The 11592-nt window shown below is 35.6% G+C and overlaps 1 protein-coding gene across 1 annotated transcript in view; it reads left to right on the top strand.

Moving 5' to 3' along the window:
• The window catches only part of LOC121414114 (xaa-Pro aminopeptidase 1-like), a 28060-nt gene continuing 16468 nt past the window's right edge, over nucleotides 1-11592 (top strand). The window contains exons 1-7 of the mRNA XM_041607177.1: nucleotides 1-455; nucleotides 2022-2107; nucleotides 7512-7625; nucleotides 8228-8291; nucleotides 8852-8977; nucleotides 9493-9636; nucleotides 10612-10866. Of these exons, the coding sequence (XP_041463111.1) occupies nucleotides 410-455; nucleotides 2022-2107; nucleotides 7512-7625; nucleotides 8228-8291; nucleotides 8852-8977; nucleotides 9493-9636; nucleotides 10612-10866 (835 nt within the window). The 5' untranslated portion in view covers nucleotides 1-409. The remainder of the gene's footprint in view (nucleotides 456-2021; nucleotides 2108-7511; nucleotides 7626-8227; nucleotides 8292-8851; nucleotides 8978-9492; nucleotides 9637-10611; nucleotides 10867-11592) is intronic.

Genomic DNA, 11592 nt, shown 5'->3' with positions numbered 1-11592 from the left:
CGTCATTCGTCATCATGAAAGCATCTATACCCAGACAATAGAGTAAAGCCGTTGAATACATTCAAGCGAAAACCAATAGTCTCCCTCTTCTTTCAACTTGCATGTACAGAATAATACATTCGTCTGTATAGGTCGTCTGATGTGACTCTTCGCGATACTCTAAATATATCCTAGTTTACATTTGAGGACTTTCGATTCCTTTCTGCTTGTGGATCAGAAATATACCCCAATTCTTGCTTGGGTTCGATTTTTGATGTCTGTTTTCGAATGATAGTATTCTGAAGCTGAAGCGAGAGCAAGAGGACACTTATATTTTGGGAATATATTGAGGTCACGTCAATGGGGATATTCGGGTGACCTCAACCTCGACAAGATACCAACATCACGTCACCATCATCATCGTATCAAGATGGAATATATTGGAACTATTACTCTGCTAATACTAAGCGCCACAGGTGAGTTGAATGAACTGTACAGCCATGTAATTTGGGAACGTACGTACATGTATAATAGTATGGCGTTTATTCATACGATTCACAATGCTCGAAATATTCAATGTACCACAATCTGTTTACGAGTATTCTCCAAAACCAAAACAACAATTCTTTAAAAATACATGTATACCAATCTGACAGTCATATGAGATTGAACCTCAGTGGTTATTATACAATTAACGATGAACGAGATCTTTGCGTTGGTGCAGCTGCGTTGGGCAATCAATTATGGATATTTATTATGTACATGTATACATGCTTTGAGTTTGATTTTATCATGTACAGACTTTACTATATTTTTGACCGAGATTAATGTTTAAAACCTGCTTTCACGTGTGAGTCAACGGATGATCTGACCATATACATGTATGTTGTGATTTTCACGTACAGCAGGACATGTATAGAGAAAGCCCTGATGCCCACGGCAAAATGCCGGGCAAAACGTCCACTCATGTGTCTCAGTGCGAGAAAAGGGATATGAAATTTGCATTTTCACCATCTTGCTGCTGGATGAATATTGTACAGTACACTGAACTACGATCATTGTGTATTGTGTAGGACCTACATGGTGATGGTTGTGGAAATGGTGGGAATGGAGAATCGTGATGATGAGGAGGAGGTCGAAGGATGGGGAAGATCCGAGGGAAGATAAATCGGAAATGATTGTGAATATTTATGGGGATGCCCCGGTGGGGATGAATTGGTGATGATAGTGGTGGTGATGATGATGATGGTGGTGATGATGGTGATGATGATGATGATGGTGGTGGTGGTGGTGGAGAAGTGTGGGAAGTGATGTTGGTGATGATCTGGATGATCATGAATGATGACGATAAGGATGATGATGATGATGATGACGATAAGGATGATGGTGATGATGATAATGGTGATGGTGATAATGATGATGATGGTGAGAAAGAATGATAATGGTATGATGATATGATGTTCGTTATGGTGATAATGATGATGATTGTGGTAGTGGTGACGACAGTAATGGTGGTGGTGTTGATGGTGGTGATGATGATTATGTTGATGATAGTGCTGGTGGTATATACATGTACCTGTAATAATGAAAAAAATCGACCTTGGCTATGATACAAACCAGAGTAACACGTGAATAGATTTTCAGTAGACTCTAGGGCCCGTATTCTGAAGTCGGATTTAATTTAAACTCAGGTTTAAAGTTGTGGTTTAAGTATGGAAAACCAAACGTATTTTTTTATTAAGTTGTATGTTTCTTATGTTTACTGTGCTCTTTCCTGATTCATCGATGGTGAAGACAATCATGTATTTATACTTCCTACACAATTATAAATGATTTGAGAGCTGAAGTATGATGTCTCTACTGTTAGTGGTTATGTAACAATTGGCTGTCCATACTTAATCACAGCTTTAAACCTGAGTTTAAGTTAATCCCGACTTTAGAATACGGGCCTAGGTGCTGCACATGAACCATAGGCAGCACCCACTGGAAATCATTATTGGTACGAATCCAATTAAATGTACTCCAATCATATTTCTTGATAGCGCTTCACGATGTCTCGGGGGCAGAGATTCGGGAAAAGAGACAGACTGCGAGGCTCAACGTAAGAGACTGTAGCCCTTTCATACCGGTAAGTGATAATTATTATTTCATTTTCATCATGTATGAAATATGATATATTTCGTTTGCCTTAATTAGGTCAAGTCCACATAAAAAGGTTGATTTGAATCAATAGAGAAAAATCAGAGAAGCATAATGCTGAAAATTTCATCAAAATCGGATGAAAACTAAGAAAGTTATGACATTTTAAAGTTTCGCTTATTTTTCACAAAATACATACATGTAGTTAAATGCACACTTTAGTCACATGCAAGTGAGAGAATCGATGATGTACCTCACTCACTATTTCTTTTGTTTTTTATTGTTTGAATGATATAATATTTCAAGTTTTACAGAGTTTACAATAAAGACCAACTTGACTGAACCATAAAATGTTAAACAATATAGTAGTTCCACATGTTCAGGGCAAAATAAAACTTTTTTTTCACAGGGCAACGAGGGGAAAATTAGAATATTTTATATAATTTCATGTAATAGAATACAAAAGAAATATGAGTGAGTGATGTCATCAGTTCCCTCAATTGCATCCAGACTGACCAGGATGTGCATATAACTATTTTGTAAAATTAAGCGAAAGTTGAAAATGTCATAACTTTCTTATTTTCCATCCAATTTTGATGAAATTTTAAGTGTTGTGTTTGTTGGATTTTTCTCTTTTTATTCAAATCAACTTTTTGTTGGGATGGATTTGTCCTTTAAGAGGGGTACCCCAGGCTGAAAATTATATGATATGATATGAACAGATAAAGAAAAATAAGACACACAAAAACATTGAAAATTTCATCCAAATCGACTAAAAAAAGGAATAACAAAGTTCTGGCATTTTAAAGCCTTGCATTTTTGTTGCTAAAACAGTAATTTAATGCATGTCCTCGTGACTTAATATGCAAGGGCAAGCTCATGATGTCATATCACTTATTCTGTTGTATTTTGTTACATGTATATAAAATTATATTTGTTCAATTTTGTCCATCAAGACTTTAAAAGATGATTAAAAACTGAATCAATGCATGTTGCTTAACTTATTTTATAACATGGGGGACATGTATACATAGTATGAAAATATCACATAAATATGATTTCATAATAACGTCAGAACGAGAAAAGAAGGGACATGAAATCTCCTGCCCACCTATAATGAATATTCATGACGGTGTGATAAATGTTTTCGCAAAATATTTGGGGAAAAAACAATAACTATGTTAGTTTTGTCAGATTTGATGAATTTTCAGCATTTCATATACTGGGAATTTGACTCTTTTCATTGAGATGCAATATTTTTTCATCCCGATGTACGCCTTTAACCGCCCCGCTCCTAAAGACCATTCAAAACATTGTTTTCATTATGTTCCTGTAAAATGTGTTATTATTTTAGTATATTCTCATCGTCTGACCTTGAAATATTTGAAATGGCCTCAGGCTACAACATGTACAAATAATATTATACTTTTAATTTCCATGTTTATGATATGTTAACATGTAATACTATATGTCAGAAAGATACCATAAACAAACATTGTATGTTTATGGTATCTTTCTGACATATACATGTTTATGATAATATTAACATGTATATGTCAGAAAGATACCATAAACATACAATGTATCAATGCTGTGTCTACATTATGGTAGTAGTACTTAATTACCATTTATGATTTTTTTAATTGACATTAAAAGAAACTTTTAAGTCAAGAAAAAAGTTTATTTGTTGTTCTTCTAACTTGATGACTTTACAATTTGCATTATGATGAATAATGACTATACAGATTTCATTATGGTACATTATATTATTGTCTTATGAAATGGCAGAGGCGTCGATCGTTGGGGCGGTGAGCGATCGATTGATCCCCCCCCCCCATGTTTTGGACAACCTGAAAATGTATCAAATTTTAGAAATAATTTTATAGCCCTATAAAACGGCATTAAAATACTATTAAACATACAAAATTGTTGCGCCCAAGTCCCCCCCCACGGCGCCCTTTGAATGGGTGTGAGTGTATGAAAAAGTAAATAGTTTTTCCTCTTCGTTCCTTCTATTCCTCCCTTTCTCTTTCATTACATATGCCTTATAAGCATGATACGAGTCATGAATTTAACAAAAAAGTCTACATTAAGACGAAAAACATATTTGTCAGCATCGCTAATTTCGCCCACTCGTTTAAACAAGCAATTTTGCCAAAAAAAGTGACGATTTCAAAGCAGAATCGTGGTGTAAATGTACATGTAATTTGGCTATCATGGACCATAGGCATACATGTAGAAGCGAAATAACATGATGTGGATGTGTTTGCCTACGAAATCAACTACGTTTTGTGCTTACTTTGCTTTTCCACCCGTTACGTATGACTACATGTACTACCCAACCCAACCTCTTTTCAAAACTATCCTTTCTTTATTCCATTTAGGCATTTTCTTCTCCCCGTCTCCCCCCCCCCCCGTAGGCGGATCCAGGGGACCGAGCCCCCCTATTTTCGAAACAACAAAGGGAGAAATAAAATGAAGGGGAAAGAGGAGGAAGACGAGTGAATAAAATAAGGTCTGAGGAAGACTTGGTAAATGAAGAAAAATCTTTCATGCCATGTTATAATAGATTTTCGCTCGCGCTCGCATTGCATGTTCGAAGAAATACATGTCTTGGTCAAGTCTCCAGGCTGATATCAGGCGCGGATCCAGGAGGGGGCCGAGCCGTCCCCGGCCCCCCCCCTATTTTTTTGACAACCTGCAAAAAAAGTGTACTCTTTACCTTGATAGAAACTACGAAAAACAGAATGAAAAGTAAGAAAGAGGTATTTTACCCATGATGTGTAATTTACAGCCTCGTAACGACCGACCCGACCCCGACGGAAACAAAAAAGATGAGGGGAAGAATAAGAAAATAGACTTAATATTAAAAATTTCGCTCGCACTTCGCGCTCGCATTGCCTGTTTAATGAATCCCATTCAAAAGGGTTAAATGACACTCATATATAACCAATATATATACAATATATCCAGCTCTGATATCAATTTGCACACAATTTTTTAGCTCGCACATCAAGCTTTCATTATTTTGTTTGATTTACACAAATTGTTAATGTGTATCAAAATGTTCAGCTCACGCTGCGCGCTCGCATTGTTTGATTTGTGAGAAACTTATGCTCCTTGGAAATTCTTACCAAACTTTGTCAAAATGCTCCTTTATCATGTCAGTATATCAAAAAAATAAGCTCATGCTTCGCGCTCGCATTTAATTGTATGAGACACACAGCTTGTTTATTTAAATAAAAACCCACTTACACTGTTCATTTTTTTCAGGTCGGAATTTCAGAAAATTTTAACTCGCGCTTCGCACTCTAATTATTTAATTGGTGATACTTGTATCCTCTTCATTAATCACTAAAAACAGTCCTAATGGAAAAACTTTTCACGTGACTATATGATAAAATTTCGGCTCGCGCTTCGCGCTCGCATTGTTTAATTGGATACTTATCTTTGTTCATGATTATAAAAACTGCTCTGAATCTTCAGTTCTAAAGACATAAAATATCAAAGATTTTTAGCTTGCGCCTCGCGCTCGCATTATATATTAAGACCACATGAGATACCTTATATTGTTTATAGCAATAAAAACTAACATATACTTAAAACTTCAGTCTTTAGTTAGGACTACCCCCTGAAAAACCAACAACAACAAAAAAGCCAGATTGTAGCGGCCAATCGAGAAAGATGTTGATCAAAATATTTTTCGGCCCCCCCCCTTTTGGCGAAAGCTGGATCCGCCCCTGGATATGGAGCTTAAATATCAAGATTCTAGCATTCTAGTCAATATAGAAAACGTATTTTAACTCGGACATCGAGCTTTCATTATTTGTTTGATTTACAAATTGATTTTTTTAAGTGCTCTGCAAAATGTCCGTTTTATAATGTGAATCAACATTTTCAGTTTACGCTGTGTGCTCACAATATTTGATTTACCAAGTGTATTCAAAGAAGTTTTAAAATATCCCTTTCCATGTGTCCGATTGTCAAAATGTACAGGCCTACATGTATGATTCTACATTGTATAACAAACTACTTAAAAATCCCCTTTTTATAACAGTTTATAAGAAATGTCGGCTCGCGATTTGTGCACGCATTATTTTTTTAAATATATTAACCCATGCATCCTATTCATAATTACAAATGTGCTTAAAATGTCCAGTTTTCATGCCTCAGTATCAACAAATTTTAGGCTCATTTAATTAATAAGTAAGATGATATAATTTTCATGAATTTCTAATACATTGTAAGTCTAAATTGCCCCTTTTTCAGAATGCAATATCGACAAGATTCATCTCGCTCTTAGGAAGAGGACTAGGAAGATAGTAATCATTTTCATATGATGACAGAATGCCCATATGATGTCCCGGTATAGTAGGTCAAAATATCAGCTCGTGCTTCGCGCTCGCATCATTTATTAAGTGTGATCCACATCCACTTCACCATTTTCCTACACAGTGCTTGAAATAGTGCTTAAATTGACCCTTTTCAGATAGGAATATCAAATGTTTTCAACTCGCGCTTCGTGCTCGCATTATTGATTTTCATGCCCAGATATTTACTGTGTTTACATGTGATCGGCTTTTGCATCGGCTTTTGGTTCTGAACCAAAAGCCGATCACATGTAAACACGGTAATTGTCTAACTCTAAACATGAATGTTTATTTATATACGCAGCTTGTTCTTTATTTAAAACGTACTTAAATAATCCAGTTTCAGATCAGAATATCGAAAATGTTCTGCTCGCGCTTCGCGCTCGCACTACTAATGATTACAAAAAGTGCTCAGAATGTCCGTTTTTAGGTCGCAATGTAAAGAATTTTCAGCTCGCGCTTGCGTTATTTATTTATATTTAATCATTGAAATATGCATCGTATTAATGGCTAACTGCAAAAAGCCCTTAACAGGTCCCTTTTCGATCAGGCCAGAATGAAAGAAAAATTCTGCTTGCGCTTCGCGCTCTCTCGCAGTAATTATCTAGTTACATACGCATTTTGTTCAGGATCACAAACATTGCTCAAAATATTCAATTAAGGACAAAATACATAAAATTTCAAAAAATTGATATTACGATACGATATTATTTATAAGAGTGGCTTTTAGGACTACCCCTTCAAAGAAAAAAAAAAATCAACTTTGAGCTGCCGATCAGGGAAAATATGGGTGAAAAAAAACTTTCGCGCCCCCCTATTGGCGGAAGCTAGATCCGCCCCTGCCCCCCTCTCTCTCTCTCTGATCACTTGAAAAGTTAAAAAGGGCAATCATCCTTGCCCCCTGTGGCGCTTTATTCCAAGATTTACTCAACTGAACGAATTCGGAGAAAAGTATGAATAAATTTAAAGAATACTGCAATAACATTTTGTGATGCATTTCACTATCTCCAATATTTGTTTTAGTACTACCCATCAACGACGTTTAACTCTGATGTTCGACTTGCTGAGTTACGGCGCCAGATGCACTTACGTTACGATTACCAGGCCTATATAATACCCGGATACGATGCTCACGGGGTAAATGAATAACTTATTTATAAATATATTTATTATCTATATTTCCAGCTTTTTATTCATATACATTTATTTTGATTTTATATTCCTTCATTTATCTCGGGTTTTTTAACAGTCATATTTCTTGTTTTTATTTTGTTTGTTTGTTTATCATTCATTTGTCGTTATATTTCATATACATTTATATATATATATATTTTTTGGGGGGTGTACTCAACGAAGTTCATTTATTTATAGATATTATTTGATTCTACGTATGTATGAATTATTCATTGAATATTCATGAATATGAATATTCATTTCATGTCTATTTCGAACAATGAATTATGGATTTTCATTTTCATTAGCTTTACATTCATTATTTTATCTATTAGCTTTTATCGGTGGTCAATTTTGTATTTTATCTTTGTTTATTTACCATTCATTGTTGTTCCTTTTTATTACATTTTAATATTTTTGATTGGAACTGATGGATTTCATATATTTATGTGTTATTCAATTACTTTGACATTTCGAACAATGGAATAATAATGAACATTAATCTGATTACTCTGAAATTATATAAATTGTTTGATATATTGTATTTATTCTTTTCTTATTTTCAGAGTATTGACCTTGCTGATCCTGACAAGCGTATATGGTATATGACTGGATTCAATGGAACAGGAGGTTAATATTTTTGTATTTTATATTTTCATACTGCTTTCTTTTTATTTATTTTTTATTAAGCCTATTCTCTTATTCCAAGTAAAGTTTGATAGAAGAAGAAACACTGATTGCTTTTTAACCGTCGTGCCAAAACATGGACATTCATGGAAAATGACAATATATTTTGCTCTTGTAGGACGTTACACTTCTGTTGCATATCCTACTGTAAAAAAATAGCATTTCTTTAAAAATCTAATAATAACAGAGGGTAGTTCCATAGAACAACTATTAAGTTAAGTGCCGGCCGCTTCTCTCCTGGGGACTAGGCATTGATGTCTTTATACATCAAGACGAAAAGAAAAGTAATTTCCAACTTCGAAAGAATAAACCATTCTTTTTTTTAAGGTAGGCCAAAATTTAAAATAAATTTTATGTCAAATAACTTGTTGCCGTTATGGAGAAGAGAAAAGCAGATTTTTTTTCAGGACAACAGGATGAGAAATGTATTTGTATCCATGTGATATCCCTTTTTTTAAATCATAATTTTAGTAATGTTTATTTCATTCCTTAAAAAAAAACAGGTGTTGCTATTGTGACAAGTGACCGAGTGACGACATCAAACTCAAGGGCGGCCATATGGGTTGAAAAAAGGTTTGAGCTTCTGGCGAAACAACAGATAGATTGCAACTGGGATATACATGTCTTAGGTAAATAACAATGGGATTTGGAAATCTTGTACCGTGTTATGATGCTGTTGGTAATTAATTTGTGGAGATTATTCTTCATTTCACTTACACCTCTCATTTTGGGGTCCTAATTAATGATAGTTACAGTGAGAAACTCGAAACAGAAATGTGAAAGATGTATAGCATAGATTGTAGCATTATTTTGTTAATCACTTTTTGTTATCACATGAAGCTCTCTGTCGTATTATTGGATGGTTTTTAGAATGTTAAGAGTTGGCCCCACTGTCGTTGTTAGATAATTGACCCTTTATTCACTTCTTTATGATCCCATCTTTATTTTCTGCCTTCCCCTCGCCACTTGTCTATATATCTTTCTTTCCTATCTCTCCTTTCTGTGTCCCCTCTCTATACCTGTATTTACCCCTTTCCCTGTATCTCTCCCTCCTTCCATTTCCCCCTCCCTCTCTCCCTCCCTACCCCCTCCTCACTCCCTCCTCTATCACCCCTCCCTTACCCCTTTCATTTCCCCTTCATAGATGACAAGAATGATTTGACTCCATGGCAATGGCTCCTGCGAGAGTATGACCTTGATCCCCAAGACCTCTTATCCGGGGAGCTGCGGGGAGCCGGACTGGAGAATGGTGCTAGGGTCGGATTTGACCCTCTACTTATGCCTTACGGTGAGCATAACTTGTTGATAGTTGCTTTGATGTCTTCGTCTTGTTTGGTGTTTTGAAAAAAAAATCCTCTAAGGTAGCAGTGATGAAATCCATCTTCTTTTCATGATCAAAATTGAATATTGAATTCAATTCAATCAAATCTTCCTTTAAGGCAAGCATGTTTGCCTATTGCAGGTTGTATTTGTACCGTATATTACAGATAAGTAGTTGACAACTGTGTATTTGATGTTAAAAAGATTGATAATAACTATAATTCGAAATTACAGAATATCCCCCCAGATCTTTAAAAATTTACAATCATAAAAACGTTGGAAGGAGGATACATTTATTATGTTAAAGACGTACCCCAAAAACATTTTGTGCCTCTACTGTGAACTTTTGAATGAAGGTTCCCCAGCATCACCCATGGAGCTTTACAGCCCTGATCAGCTTTCATCAACCGTAAAAAAAGATATTTAGACCATTATTGAAAGATTATTCTGCAGAAAATTATGGATGAATTAGGCTTGTATAGGCCTACTACCTTCATTGCCATGAATTAACAGTGTCAATCTATACTATATCAAACAAAATGATATACATGAAATCAACCATCTGAAAGATTCCAATGTAATTTCAACATTTTGTCCATGGAAAGGGATTTTTTGTTCACGTACATTGTATCTTCCACTTATCATTGTCATGAAATCTACTGAAAATGCCTGTTTATTAAGAAGAAAATGAGCCCACAGAAATTTAAATGAAATTATTGTAATTTGTCTGATATTTTCTGTAAGCATCAAGCGAAGAATTTTGATCCTCCAAACAACACCATATATTAATGCCCCCACATTAACATCACTCTTTCCGTTAGAAAATATCAATCTGACCTTGTATCTAATAATGTTTACTTAATTGTGCACTTCTTGTACACCCTTAACCAATCAACCGATCCCCTCTCGTCCCTGCCCCCCTCATCCATCCACAACCCTGCAGGATTCTGGTACGAGCTCCAAGAGACAGATCGCCTGGAGCCCCGCTCCGTCAGCCTCCAAGCCACACCCCTTGTAGATTTAGGCCTCACTGTAGAGGAACGTAAGACCAATCTAGTGGATAGGGTCCGCATAGAGCTGGCGGGGCGTGAAGGGGTGATTGATCCAGATAGGATTGAACCATTGGATCAGTTCAACCCCTACGGGTTGACCTACCCCGGACGGGAAATCTACATACAGGACAAGGAGCTTTACGCAGGTAAGTATTTTCTGTGAGTATAGGGCCTCTTTTTTATAAAGAATTTTTCAGGCAGTAGAAGTAGTAGCAGCAGTACTAGTATTAGGTGATCTGTGATCAGGAGTGCTTGAAATAGTAGTAGTGGAAGTAGAAGTAGTAGAAGTAGTAGTAGTAGTAGTTGAAATAGGAGTAGTGGAAGTAGTTGAAATAGTAGTAGTAGTAGTAGTAGTAGTAGTAATAGTAGTAGTTGAAGTAGTAGTAGTAGTAGTAGTAGTAGTAGTAGTAGTAGTAGTAGTAGTAGTAGTAGTAGAAGTAGTAGTAGTGGAAGTAGTAGTAGTAGTAGTAGTAGTAGTAGTAGAAGTAGTAGTAGTAGTAGTAGTAGTAGTAGTAGTAGTAGTAGTAGTAGTAGTAGTAGTAGTAGTAAAAGTAGTAGTAGTAGTAGAAGGTTAGAAGTAGTAGGAATAGTAGAAGTAGCAGTTAGTAATAGTAGTAGTAGCAGCAGCAGAACCAGTAGTAGAACCAGTAGTAGCTTATCTAAGTTCAGTATACCTAGTAGTAGTAGTATGAAGTAGTAGTAATAGTAGAAGTAGTAGTAGTAGTTGAAGTAGTAGTAGTAGTAGTAGTAGTAGTAGTAGTATAGTAGTAGTAGTAGTAGTAGTAGTAGTAGTAGTAGTAGTAGTAGTAGTAGTAGTAGTAGTAGTAGTAGTAGTAGTAGTAGTAGTAGTAGTAGTAGTAGTAGTAGAAGTA

Source organism: Lytechinus variegatus, chromosome 4 (genome assembly GCF_018143015.1).
Source record: "Lytechinus variegatus isolate NC3 chromosome 4, Lvar_3.0, whole genome shotgun sequence".
Taxonomy (NCBI): Eukaryota; Metazoa; Echinodermata; class Echinoidea; order Temnopleuroida; family Toxopneustidae; genus Lytechinus; species Lytechinus variegatus.
The sequence above is the reverse complement of the archived record's forward strand: the minus strand, read 5'-3'. Positions and strand labels throughout refer to the sequence as shown.